At 35.3% G+C, this 14,047-nt stretch overlaps 1 protein-coding gene across 1 annotated transcript; it reads right to left on the bottom strand.

The window, feature by feature from the left end:
- Nucleotides 1-1,576: 1,576 nt before the first annotated feature.
- On the bottom strand, nucleotides 1,577-13,715 carry LOC110099062. Its single transcript, XM_020826086.2, has 4 exons — nucleotides 13,629-13,715; nucleotides 12,785-13,046; nucleotides 11,828-12,026; nucleotides 1,577-2,589 (listed from the first exon to the last, which is right to left on the bottom strand). The coding sequence occupies exons 1-4, from the start codon at nucleotides 13,713-13,715 to the stop codon at nucleotides 1,758-1,760; spliced, it is 1,380 nt and encodes a 459-aa protein (XP_020681745.2). The 3' UTR covers nucleotides 1,577-1,757.
- Nucleotides 13,716-14,047: the final 332 nt, after the last annotated feature.

Genomic DNA, 14,047 nt, shown 5'->3' with positions numbered 1-14,047 from the left:
GGGGGGGGGGAAGGCAGAGAGGTTGGAAGCAAAACATGCCAATTTGATAATGCTTGATATTCAACTTCAGTCGAGGAATGAGAAGCAATGCTATGTTTTTCCCTCTAAAGTTTCATTTGGGGAGCGCTATGGCATTAGGCGGTGCCGCCGTTACGACAGACTCTCGGGTTAGAGGACTATTGGGGCTAATGAAATATTCACTGGAGTACCCTACTGACAAATTCATGTAAACTACTTCAAACAAATCTTAACAAGTAAAACACTATAAATGTCTAGTTGTGCTGACAATCAATTTTGACTTGCGCTAAGAGTAAGTAACATTTTAATCGTCACCATTTTTACGACAAGGGAAAAAGTTTCTCCGAAACTACTCAGTTCTTTTGAAGAAAATATTACGTGGGGTCACCGAATGCCGTCTGGAGGCAAACCAAGACGCGCCACATCACCATTTTGTTATGTACCACACTTGTATACCATTGTATACTGGGTGATTTGATGCAATCTGATTTGACTCCAGACGGTCTGATGACCGCACATAATAATTTCTATTCCTTTTGAATATAAATGTTAGAAACATGATGCGCTTTATGCTCATTGAAGGAGCCGTTAGAATTATACTTGACCTTATGCATCCATTTGCATCCGACAACATGTTTGCCTTGGGTTAAAAGGATAGACAAGCTTTGTTGTTTTCAAGAGTGATAAGATTAATGATAAGATAATCAACCATTTTTTAGATAACTAGAACGGCCCTCACAAATTGCAGATACTAATTTGGTAAGAATCAATCGAATCGAAGCTATAGCATCATCGTTGGCTGGAATAGAAATATCTGCAAGATCTGGCTTTTGCAAGTGAGAGTTTTTTGAGGCTTGACCATTGGATTGAGGATCAAACAAAGATGAAATATTTAGAACAAGAATTTGGTGAGATTATGAAATAAAACCATAAGATATATAATCTGATAAAGGCTGTTTGGCCAATGTGTTCATAATACTTTTTTGCCATTGTTGAATTGCTTGGTAATCACAAAGGCAGGAAGGGTGATTAACATGTACGGTGGACTTTCATAAGAGTGTCACAATAGGAAAATTTGGAGAATCTCTTTGATTAATGCCTGAATTATCTTTTAGTGGGGTTTGAGTTAGTGTGTATTAAAGTATACTGCTTTGAGTATTTGTGGAGGAACTTGGAAGCTCAGATTTGATAAAAGGATCCTCCAAGTTGTTTGTGTTAATGTTTTGGTGAAAAGAAAAGCAACTTTCTTGGAACATGAAGTACAAAAAACATAAAAAATTAGTTTGGTCTCAATGTTGGAGTTTGTAAGTTTTCATGCGCGTGAGCTCGAGATTGCTTGCTCTAATGGCCATTTACCTATATCATATTCATATTATTAAAAAGTTGTTTTAAGAAGCGTAAGAAAGCCGTCCCAAATGAAACTTTAACGATCATCCATAAAATCATCTGAAGAGAAATAAGTTAACATATTTCAAGAGAAATGTTTTGTTTAGATCATCATCATATGCCCATCCTCCAAAAGAGTAATGCCTGTTAATGTTTATATAACAAGCTTACATACTACACTTTCCTCAGGCTAAGCATCCTATTATAACCCAGCATATCTGCACCAGATATTAAGAGTCCAAAAAAAAGTTAACTATGCCACAAAACAACTCCAGATTACCAGGGGAAATTAGGAGAATCAAAATACCAGTCAGCTTTGCAAGGTATCCACCATTGCAACAACAGCATCTGACTCATATTCCATGACAAAGAAACAGCTCTCTCCGGCGAGTTTCTTCATCCCACCCCCACCCGGGTTGCCGCTGGAACATTCTCCTGCATTCCAGAATTGAAACTCCCCTGCTATGAAGCTCTTCATAATGCCTCAAATAATTATGGCCTAATGAAATCCTTCTTTGTGCTTCTAATAGATCTGTATTGTAGCTACTAATTAGAGGAAAGCTACTTCGTAGGGAAACTCCAGGAAAAGTTGATAACTGTAGTTCAACCATACCCAAGCTGAAATTGTTAACCCTACACAGTGGTAATGGAGCCTTCTCTCTAAATTCAAAATCATTAGTGCCCTGAATCCTCAAGCCTAAACTGTTAAAGCTAGAAAATGGCCATAGATTAGTAGTATCTCTATGTGCCAAACCATTAATGCTTCTGGGTATCCTCTCATAGTTGACTGGTCGATGGAGATGATCGATAGGTATGTTTCCATATACAATGCGATTGTCCGCTACAGGGATTATAGAAGGCTGTGAAGGCAGTAAATCAATCTTTGTTAAAGGATTCTTTGTTTTGTGGATGTGTCCAATTATGAACTTGAAGGTGGAGCACTTTCCTAGAGGGAAAGGTATATCGCTCCTGGATCCATCTCCTCTCTTGTTATTGTAGCCAGGATAATCTTCAATACAGAAATTGGCAGATTCAACAAGAACAAGTGAGTTCTCGGCGGCAAGTTCTTCGAGGTTCCAGTGAGAAAATGGTGCGGCGGTCTTGTGACTGACATGAACTTCGCCATAAGGCCGGAGCATGTGGCCTGCGTTTCTGAAAAAACCCCGCACAAGCTGCCTGTGCAATCTGATAAAAAAGAAGTTACTGTAGGGATGAAGATGACTTGAGAATTTTCTTGATAAATTTTGAGCCATACATATTGATTATGGGATAAAGAACTGGCATGAACTTAAATACGATAGGAATTTGAGAAATGAAAATATTCAAAATCATTTGTACTCTGATATATTCAAAGAAGTCATTTAATGATGGTTGAGAAAAGAATAATAACCCAAAACGAATGATAGAAAGGAAGTACCCGTAATACTAAGAAATAACAGACCAATATTTTCACCAATGTATAATGCTTTTAAATATATAGAATAATTACAGTTTTCTAATTATTCTCATATGAAACTTAAATTATATGGAACAGGAAGCTTACTATATTTTCATCTAACCAATTCCTCCAAAAGAGTTTACTACAAACATTTGGACAAATTTTAAAAAGGAACTTAGTGTGATAAGAGCAAAAACAATTCGCAAAGAATTTAGGAGGGAAATACATAGTAGGCAACTGGCCCAAGGACGAGATCAGTCGCCCACCATGAAGGTAACAAGACCATTTTTTTTTATTAAGGTTTTGTTTGGGACAGCTTTTTTATTGCTTCTTAAAAGTTTTGTACTAAAAAACTGCTTTAAGAAACAGTAAAAAAACCATCCTAAACGAAACCTAAATGAGATTTTTTTTAGCCAGGTTATAAAGTTTTTTTTTTTCAGGTTTCCTTCATTTCTTTTCAATCTAGTCGATTGTGAGGCATACTTGTAATCATTTCATTAACTTTTTTTTTGGAAGGTATACTAAATATTTGATCTAAGCATTGTCACAAAGTATTTCGTGCCTGGCAAATTGTGTTTGATGTTCTGAAATCCTCTAAACAAAGCATACCCTAAATTTCGTTATCATTAGACTCATCAGTGGGTACACTACCCTCCATTGAATATATTGTTTTCCACGTGGTACATTATACTCTACGCTATCGTCATTTTGAATTGTTGGAGAATAAGTGGAAGCCAAATATTAGGTCCTGGCATAACAAAGTTTCATACTGATCTAACAGAGGTGGAAATTGTGCCCGTGAAGTATGATCTTCAAGTGGATTAACAGGGGTAGGTATTAGTCTGTAAATGAAAGTACGCATACAAGTGGCTGTCAGATTATACAAACTAAATGAGAAAAAAAAACTGGTGATACTGATATAGTTACTAAGCTATATCGAGAACTACTATTATGGAGAATTGAGTTGCATCATCTGCAATATTCACATAATAATTCGATGTCATAAAAAGAATGCAAATAGATTCAACTTGATTGGGATTCTGCATGATCAGTTCAACCTAAAATATATCACTAGCATCTGACAAAATAACTTGACATATCTTTTCATCAATTACGTCCTACGCATAAAGCAAACAAAAAATAAGGTTTACATCACAACTCAAGCATAAATGTTTAAAGCTTGCTATATCCTTTGCGTTAAGCACTATAATGAGGTATTTAATGGTAGTTTTATATCTTTATTCTGTAATAATTTGAAACAATCTTCCGTGAATAGGATAGACCCCAACATGCGAAAACAAAATCTCTCTGAGGCTCATCATAAGACATTCCTCCGATCAGCCCCAACGATTTTCATGTAATTCTCCGGTCCACAACTTCCCTTCTTGCTATTTAAGGCAACCAACGCTACGACATCATCCACTTCTCCCATTATCCTCCCTCTTAACCATTCCCAGCTTAATCCAAATTACAATCGCCAAACCCCTCTCACTTATCTCCACTTCTTACTTTTGCAACCGTCAATAGAGAAGGTACCCTCTTTGCCTTCTTCTTCCTGGATTGAGGACTAGTCAAGAGGCTCTCCACTGCCTTGTATAAGCAGTGCCTCCTACTTCGCAAGTTCAAGTAAAATATTATCCTGGATATACAGTGCGTATCCCCACTTCAAAGCCTAGTGCCCCCCTTCAAACAAAATGAATTACCCTTGGCCCAAATTCTTCTTCCTCAATCCTTCACCTAGTGCCTCCCTCTTTCCAGCCTTAAGTAAAATACTATGCTATATAGGCAGTGCATATCCCTCTTTTAAGCTCTAATGCCCCTCCTTCAAGAGGACGAATTGCTCTTTACACAACTTCTCCGATTGTTTTCATAAAAGAGACTCTCCACTATCTTGTATAGGCGGCCTCCCCCTTTGCAAGCTCCAGTAGAATAATATCCTAAATTTACATTATATCCCCCCTTTCACACTCCAATGCCCCTCCTTTAAGAGAACGAATTACCCTTAACTTCTTTTATAAATCTTTTTCTAAGATAGGCTTTCTATTGTCTTGTATAGGTAGTGCCTGCCCCTTCATAGGCTCTAATGAAATACAGGCTTAGATAGACGGTGTGTATCTCCCTTCCAAGCTCCAGCACCCCTTCTTCAGAAGAAAGTTTTGTTTTTTGCTCGACTATATATTCACCAATTATTCTCCTAAAAGAAGCTCTCCACTATCTTGTATAGGCAGTTTCTCCCTTCATAGGCTCCAATAATATATTCTTAGATAGGTGGCACTTATCCCCCTTTCAAGTTCCAATACCCTTCTTTAAAGAAAAGAAAAAGTTTTGAGTAATCTAATATTTCCAATGGGTGATCATTCTCCTATGAAAATTCTCTAAACAAAAGATGCTCAGCAAATCATACTAGATGATAGTCCAAGGAAATTTCATAAGACAGTAGGAGACAATGATGTGATGTCTATAATTACAAGCGATTCATTAATAATATTCCATAATAAATTTCATTTTCTTAATGAAATTGTGATTATGATTTCTAGAAAATCTGAACGGGCATGTTCCTCACCATCAGAGTAATTTAGAATTTATGAAATGAGTTTACAACTAGATTTACGATTTCATTTAGCTCCAAAATTAGTTAATATTTTGATGGCAAGCGAAGTAAACTTATTTCAACTTACATGCAGAACTATAATAAGGGTTATTGAACTAATTGTCTTCTTCAGAAATCATTAGGGGTGTCAATATTTGACATGACCCAAAAAAATCGACCCTAATACAACCTGAAAATTTCCCATATCGACCCGATAAAGAAATGGGTCATGTTCGGGTCAACCCGATAACCTGGGTTTGACCCGAATTGATGCGCTTTCATTTGTCAACCCTTCTCCAAAGGCACTACTATCACCGAAACACGGTCTAGCGGGCCTAGTCCAGACAGGCAGACCCTCATCACCTGTGGCCCTACGGAATGCCCTGCCTACACTCGAGTCGTCGAACGACACTCCCACTAGACCAGTCGACCTCGATGACTAGGGATAGACGCACCCTGCACTGGTGCACTCACCGACTCGTGCTCGATGGAACCGCAAGCCCCGCACTCGTGCTGGATCAGTCAACCTCAACGGAACCTAAACCCTATTCCAAGTTAGTGGGTCGGGTCGGGTAAACCCGTATCGTAGCCCGCGTGGGTCAGGTCTGGGTTGAAAATCCCGACCCATTTGTAAAATCGGGTTGGGATTAGGTCAGATCGTTTACATCTAGGTCAACTCGGGTTGGACTTGAACCCCACCCGTTGACTCGAATTGACACCCCTAGATATAGTGGTGCAATCTTGACAGCAAAATATTTTTGAAGAATAGATCAATTTACATGTGATACCTAATGTCGTATCACATATAGGAGCAAATGATTAAATATTCAAACAAACAAATTAATTAAATATTTGAGCAAGTACTTTTTTTTTTGTGAAGAATAATGATTGGAGATTCGAACAAAAGATTCATTAGACATTCAAGAAGATTTCAGTCAATCTTCACAAAAAGTCGACTAGTCCAACATTTTAATGAATTTTTTGTTCGAAGCCTTAACCATTTGCTCTTACATATGATATGACTTTAGGCATCACATGTAAATCAACTTTATTCTTGAGAAATATTTTAGTGTCAAGATTGCACAACGATCTCTAAAGAAATAATTAGTCTAATAACAATTGTCATTATTCTCATAAAAGTTGAGATAAGCTTACTTCACATGCCCCTAAAATATTGATAATTTCATGAGCAGAAATAAATTATAAACTTGCTCTTAAACTCATTTAAAAAAAAATAAAACATCTTGATGGTGTGGAATATATCTGATCAAATTTTCAGCAAGTCATAACTACAATATCATTAAAAAAAATTTAACAAAATATTATTAATGAATTACTAGTAATTATAGATATCACATCATCAGCTTACACTATTTTATGATAATTCTTATGGTCATCATCTAATATAAGATTCAATGGAGCATCTTTTATAATAGGAATTTTGAGAGAAAAAAAAATATCACTTATTAAAAATATTAGATTACTCATAACTTTTAGTTCTCTTGAAGGACATACATTGGAGCTTGAAAGGGATATACACACCGTCTATCAAGGACAATATATTACTAGAGCCTGCGAAGGGGGAGACACTGTCTATAAAACGGAGAGCCCGTTTTAGGAAAATAATTCAAGAAAAAGTGGGAAAAGAGCAACTCCTAAAGGAGAGGCACTGGACCTTGAAAGTGGGATACACACCACCAACCCAAGACCATATTTTGGTGGAGCATAGGAAAGGAGAGGCATCGCCTTATCACCTATACAAGACAGTGAACATCCTCTCTTAGAAGAATAACTAGAGAAAAAGAAATTGGGCCAAGAGCAATTTATTCTCTTTAAGGAGGTGAATTGAAGCTTAAAAGGGGATACGCATTGCCTATTAAGGCAATATATTATTGAAGCCTGTGAAGTGAGAGGCACCGTCTATGCAAGACATTGGAGATCCTCTCTCATAGAAGAATTGAATAGGAGAAGATTGTGTAAACATCTCCCCTCTAAGAGGATATTTATACTATAAAAAGGAGGGAGTTAACAAAGTTAAAGAAAGAAAGTTATAAAAGTTACATAAAGAGAGTTATAAAAATTAAAGAGGGGAGCTTACAAAAATTAAAGTGAGATAGATGCAAAAATTAATGTGGGAGAAATGCAAAAATTAAAAAGAGTAAGATACAAAAGAAGAAAGAGGGATTGAACAAAAAAAATCTTTAAAAAATCCTCTCAAAAAAAGAAAAAAGAAGAAAGAAAAAGAAAAAATCTCTAAAAAAATATAAAAAATAAGAGGAATAAAATCTCATAAAAAAGAAAAAAAAGTCTCTTAATAAGGCACCACACATGACAAATGCCGGCCTATAATGGGGCGCCATATGAAGCAAAAAAATGTGTGGTTGGCCTAGCCCAGTCTAGTCTGAAATTTTAAGTCCAGACAAATTTATTCCAAAAAAAAAAATTTTCTCAAAAAAAAAAAAAGACAAACTTATTCCAATCTTTTTGGGATTCTTGGGACTATTTTAAACATTCTGAACTAAATTTTAACACCATCAAAGCCCAATGAAGCCTCTATGATCAGAAAAAAAATTTCCACAACTTTTGCTCCAACTGGCATGCCGATTTTATGGAAGGTTAAAATTATAATGAAGATGATTTCACATAGTTCATTCCCAATGGAAGGTCCATGTTACTCTAGGGAGTGGTCAAGACTCATAAAATTTTCAAAATTATAATTTTCGCTCAGTGAAATTTTTTGAAGATTTTAAATATATTTTTTGATGTAACGAGCTTTTGCATATGAAAAAGGGGGAAAATAATACATCTACGAAAAATTTGCATGATCAACACGAATCTCGAGATACAATTTAAATTAAAATGTGTCAAATTTAAATTTAGGATCATTTGAACTCTTATTTCAACAAACTTTAGTCGAATTGAATGTATCGTAAAGACGAACTCAATGATACCAAAAAGTGGTCAAATTCAAACCCAAATGAGCCCATGTCAAGCGCTTGATGAGTAATTGAAAATTTCATATATTAATTGGCCGACCAAGTGATCTCTAAATTTGGCTTGATTATAATAGAACCGAGCGGTTCAACGAGACGAATCAAATGAGCTCAAGATCACTAAACCCGGACATTATTAAGGCACTTAATTGCTAGAAAATGCTTTATGATCAATGGAATAAATGCAGATGGTATGATGGAGTGTTTTGAATTATGACCAAATTATCAAAATGCTCATATTAAAAAACATATAAATAGAGTCATATTCTCTACACATGGGGAGGTCCAAGAGTTAAGAGAAGAAGAGAGCTCCCTTGTATTTTTTAGCTCTCATCATGGCCAACAACCACATGTTCTCTCCGCCAATAACGACCATCAACCCTCATCGATGATCACCACTAGTAATCACTAACCCCACTTATAGACTTTTACCAAGATCTATCCCTGTTGTTGGATATTAATAATCTATCTGTGGATAATTAATTTTTTATTCCTTACAGGGAAAATTAGACATCGGTTCTCAAAATAGTCCTACCATCTTCAACTTTGAATAAGAAAAAGATTCTTACATCTCCTACTATAAAATGAATATTTCAACTGGTCCAAGCCTTATAGTTTTTTTTGCTTTCCGGATTTTCACGTAAAAAATTTTCTAATCTCCTACAATTTTTTATTTATGTTTTGAATTTTTATCAAAAGCCAACACATAAAATACTAACTCCACTTATGCAAATTTTTTTGCATCTAACATATGTAATATAAGTCAAAGTGATGGAATATTTATAACTAAATGCGCTTGCACATCATCACTTATGCCATCACAAATCATTCCAACTATCTAGTGAATAAATCAATTTCTTAATCCTACTTATAAATTCATTCAAGTAAAAGAGCATTTAGCATTCATTTAAATTAAGGAAAATCTTTTAAACAACTTGTAATTGTATTAGCTTTGGCTAAATGCCTTTTTCATAACTTTATAAATCATTCTACCTTCGTGCCTAATAGATATTGCCTCTTTGTTCAATTTTGCATGCCCAAACCAAACTGATGCAGACATCCGACGGTGGACGTTAATCAAAGGAAGAGACGAAGATCCCTCTATTTCATCTTAGTTTATTAATTGTATTTTTATTTAAATTATGCATTTTCGTTTTTACCCTCACTTAAGGGTCTTGTCTTATGTAAGCCCAAGAGGCAAAATCATCTTTTATTTTCTTTTAAAGCCTATATATAGAGGCCCTTGCTCTTGTATTATGGAATGATGAATTATTAAAAAAAAAAATTGTTTGCACTTGTGTTCTTTGGAGAGAGCTTGGGTGAGATTCCTATTGGAGGGAATCAGAGTTTTCACTAGCCTCAGGATGGGTCCGGGCTCATGTCTTGAAGTCCCTTGGTGAAGGGCAACGCAATACCCGTTAGTCTTCAGAAGTATCAAAGGCTCAAAGTTCTATCATTTTGTTTCTTTGTTTTGTTTCTCCTTATTTTCTTGACCGCCACCTCCCCCTTCTCCCCCCCCCAAGCCGTTCGTCACCTTGTGGCCCTTGCTCTTGTATTATGGAATGATGAATTATTAAAAAAAAAATTGTTTGCACTTGTGTTCTTTGGAGAGAACTTGGGTGAGATTCCTATTGGAGGGAATCAGAGTTTTCACTAGCCGCAGGATGGGTCCGGGCTCATGGCCTGAAGTCCCTTGGTGAAGGGCAACGCAATACCCGTCAGTCTTCAGAAGTGTCAAAGGCTCAAAGTTCTATCATTTTGTTTCTTTGTTTTATTTCTCCTTATTTTCTTGACCGCCACCTCCCCCTTCCCCCCCCCAAGCCGTTCGTCACCTTGTGGCCACCCCTTTCACTAACCCCACCCAACTTCAACCCTAACTGCCACCTTTCCATTCCCTCTTCCCCTTGGCTGAGATCCACCATGGTTCAACCGACTCGCCGACCACCTCCTTCCCTAGCCCCACTTCCCTCCAAAAATCCCTCTTTCCTTATTTAGGTTGTCATTAATTTAGAAAGATTTTAAATTCAAATTAATCTAATTTGAATTTCAAATCCATCCAAACTCCCTCTTGATTACCTTCCTAAATTAGATTTTGTTAATTTGAAAAGTCATTCAATTTTGAATTCAAATAAATTTAAATTTCAAAACCTTTCCAATTTAATAAGTTCTACATTAGGGAGCCTCCTCCAATTACTCTCAATCTGAAATTAATTTCATATTTAATTCCCCCAATCCCATTAAATGTTTGATCCACATACATCGAATGTGGACATTAGCTTTCCCTCCACCCATGGACGGCTCCTCCCCTTTCCATATCTCTCCTAAATTAATTCCCCATCCCACCAATTAAGGCCATTAACCCCTCTTTCTCTTGATTGGAGTCAATCTCGCTTTGATAGCCTACTTTCCTAAAATATTCTAGATAATTTTGGAAAGAGAATCAATTTGATTTGAATTCAAATTTCAAATTCTTTCCTAAATATCTAGGTTAAATTAGGAAACCCCTTAAATCAATCCCAATCAATATCAAATTAAATTGGAGTAATTATCTCTCTTTTTAAAACTGAAAGTCAATTTAGGAAAGCATTAATTCCACCAATCCACTCCCAAAAAACCCATGCATGCCGCCGATTTTCCTTCCACCAATTAAGGCCATTAACCCCTCTTTCTCTTGATTGGAGCCAATCTCGCTTTGATAGCCTACTTTCCTAAAATATTTTAGATAATTTTGGAAAGAGAATCAATTTGATTTGATTTCAAATTCTTTCCTAAATATCTAGGTTAAATTAGGAAACCCCTTAAATCAATCTCAATCAATATCAAATTAAATTGGAGTAATTATCTCTCTTTTTAAAACTGAAAGTCAATTTAGGATAGCATTAACTCCACCAATCCACTCCCCAAACCCATGCATGCCGCCGATTTTCCTTCCCCCTGGTGTTCGAAATTCATATGACCCCCCCCTCCCCTCCTTCCCTTTATCGTCCTACATCACAAACAGTTTAAGGCTTAAGCATTCATAAGGAAATATCAACAGGACGTAAGCCATTCATCATTGAAAACAGGCTGTGTTAGACTCTCAAATAGAATATCACACCAAGCAAGCATGGATAGTAAACTAATTTATGATAATTTCTCCAAATGGCATCTACAAACATGTATAAATAGGGAAATAAATATCAATGCTGATTGTGTTGCTATACTCCCTAAGGTGTAAATTCGTGATCTCCTATGCAAACATAATAAATGAAAATTACATAAATGTGGTGCAATAATATTTCATAGACATCCATGAAAGTTGGACATTTGAGTTAATAGAAAGATCGCATTTACTAAAAAATTCTTCAGTGCTGTGTTAATAACTTGATGCTTCCATAAAAACAGGAATGCAATACAACATACTTGATCAGCTGCGGATGATCTTCTTTACCCTTGAAGCCAGCGTGGGGGAAATTAAATACTATCCTATCAAATCTTCTAGTCCTTAAACCAGCATGGAATTTCATTTTTGTTGCATCAACGCCATGAACAATTGATGCTCCCATCTTCTTAAGTTCCTCCACATTGGATTGAGCTTTACTATACTTTTTCAACAAAATATCTGGGAAAAGTAGTGTTTCATTACAAGACAAAATAAAATGCACATACAAACGGCAACTAACTTGAAAACTGTCATATTAGTATTATTATTTTGTCAGAGTAAATACAAAATCCATGAAGGGAGGAAACTACATAATTGATCAATTGACCCAATCTAAATTATTGAAACACCCGATGGATTGCAAGCGCAGCACATAAAAATAATCATTTATAAATTTATAAATATGAAATATTTATTAGAGGAGGATAATCACGGTAGTAGGCATTTTAAATTTTATAAATTTTATAATCCATGTGAAAATAAATACTCCAGAAGGGCCACAAACTACGATAACGACAAGAAGCTTAGCTTTATTGTCTGAAAAAAAAATCTTTAAATGCTCAAAACTCATAGAATTAGAAGGAAATCAAATACAACAAAGGAAAGAGACATCAACAAGATGCAGTCGTGTTATACGATTACGCCAGATTAAAAAAAAAAAAACTATAATGCTTTCATAGAATCTCCCTTTTACAAAAAGGTAAAATCCTATAAAGTTTTACAAAACCGGTGACTTAGCGTTAAAAGAAAAGAAGACTAAAAAGCTATCATGAAACCCCTTTAAACAAGGGCATCAAGAAACACAAAACCCAGCAAGAACACAAAACCGACCTAAGCCAAAAAGTAGTAAACAAGACTAGCTCATTGAAGAAAGATGAATACAGTTCCAATAGTTTGATCGAGTTCTAGTTAGAAGAAACAGAGAATAGAAAGGACACCATAGGCGTCGTGCGAAGTGGCGACTATGTTGATAGCAGACCCAAAAGCATTGGCGAGGGAGAGAGAGAAGGAGAAATCTCCTTCGCCAACGAGCAATATCTGGTGCATCGAACAGTAATGCTTCAACCATTTCACATCCTCTTCGTCGTTTTCCTCGTAGATTTTTGCTTTTACCTCCATCTTTTCACAAGAACACAAGTGAAAACTGAAACAGAGAGCAGTTCCGTCTTTCACACGGCGGCGGACAGGCGGTGAGGCGACCTACGAAGCGTTACCAGTAATTTATATTCGAGATTCAAATAAATATACTTTTTTTATTATGAGTTTTAAAAAGAAACTATTTTTTTCTATATAAAAAAAAATATTCTTGCTTAAGACATGTCAAGGGTTAAAAAATAAATATTTAACATTTTTCATATTTAAATACATTTTTTAAACTAAAATTAAATTTATTTGAATTTTATAAATTTTTAGATTGATTGTAATATTTATCTAATTTTTTTCCAACCATTAATAAAAAAATTTTGAATAATTATTTTCTTAAAATATTGAAATATTTTTTAGGTAAGAATATGAGAACTAAAGCTCTATTATCATATTATAATAAATTAAAATGTAATAATACATGTGTCATAAGATTAAAAAAAATTAGAAAATGCTTTTTTCTAACCATTAATCTACTGAATATAAGTTTAGACTTTCAATAAAAAAATGAATTTAAAAAATTGTATATATATTATGTGTAATTTTATGATTTAATTTACTGAAAATTCTTTAAAAAATCAGTGCAAAAAAACTTTTTCTAATATTTTAAATAAAATATAAAATAATCTGCTGGATAGCCGTCAGCCTGGAAAAATTATTACGTTCAGCTTCCGGATATTCGATAGGCGAATCTGGAAGCGTCACGTCACCCGTGGCCCAGTGCATCCGGGTAATGTGGCGCTTCCGGATTCGCCTCCGAACATTTGGACATCGCACATAATAATCTCTCGTTAGTATGTCAGTAATTTTTTGGGGTGCTCTATGAAACTAAAGTTTAGATTTAAATGAGCATTCAGATGGGGATACTTACGAGAAAATCTTTGGAATAAAAATGGTGTTGTAATTCTAGAATTTTGTGTGGCTTTATTTTAAAATTATCCTGTTAGATTGGTAGGCACAAATCTTAATAAATTTCTAAATAAAAAAACTTAAAAAGTAAACTTCAAAATCACCGGAATGCCAATTTAGCAAGTTAATGTCAGATCAAATGTAATGTT

Source organism: Dendrobium catenatum, unplaced genomic scaffold, assembly GCF_001605985.2.
Source record: "Dendrobium catenatum unplaced genomic scaffold, ASM160598v2 fragScaff_scaffold_1632, whole genome shotgun sequence".
NCBI lineage: Eukaryota > Viridiplantae > Streptophyta > Magnoliopsida > Asparagales > Orchidaceae > Dendrobium > Dendrobium catenatum.
This window is presented reverse-complemented; position numbering and strand designations above follow the sequence as displayed.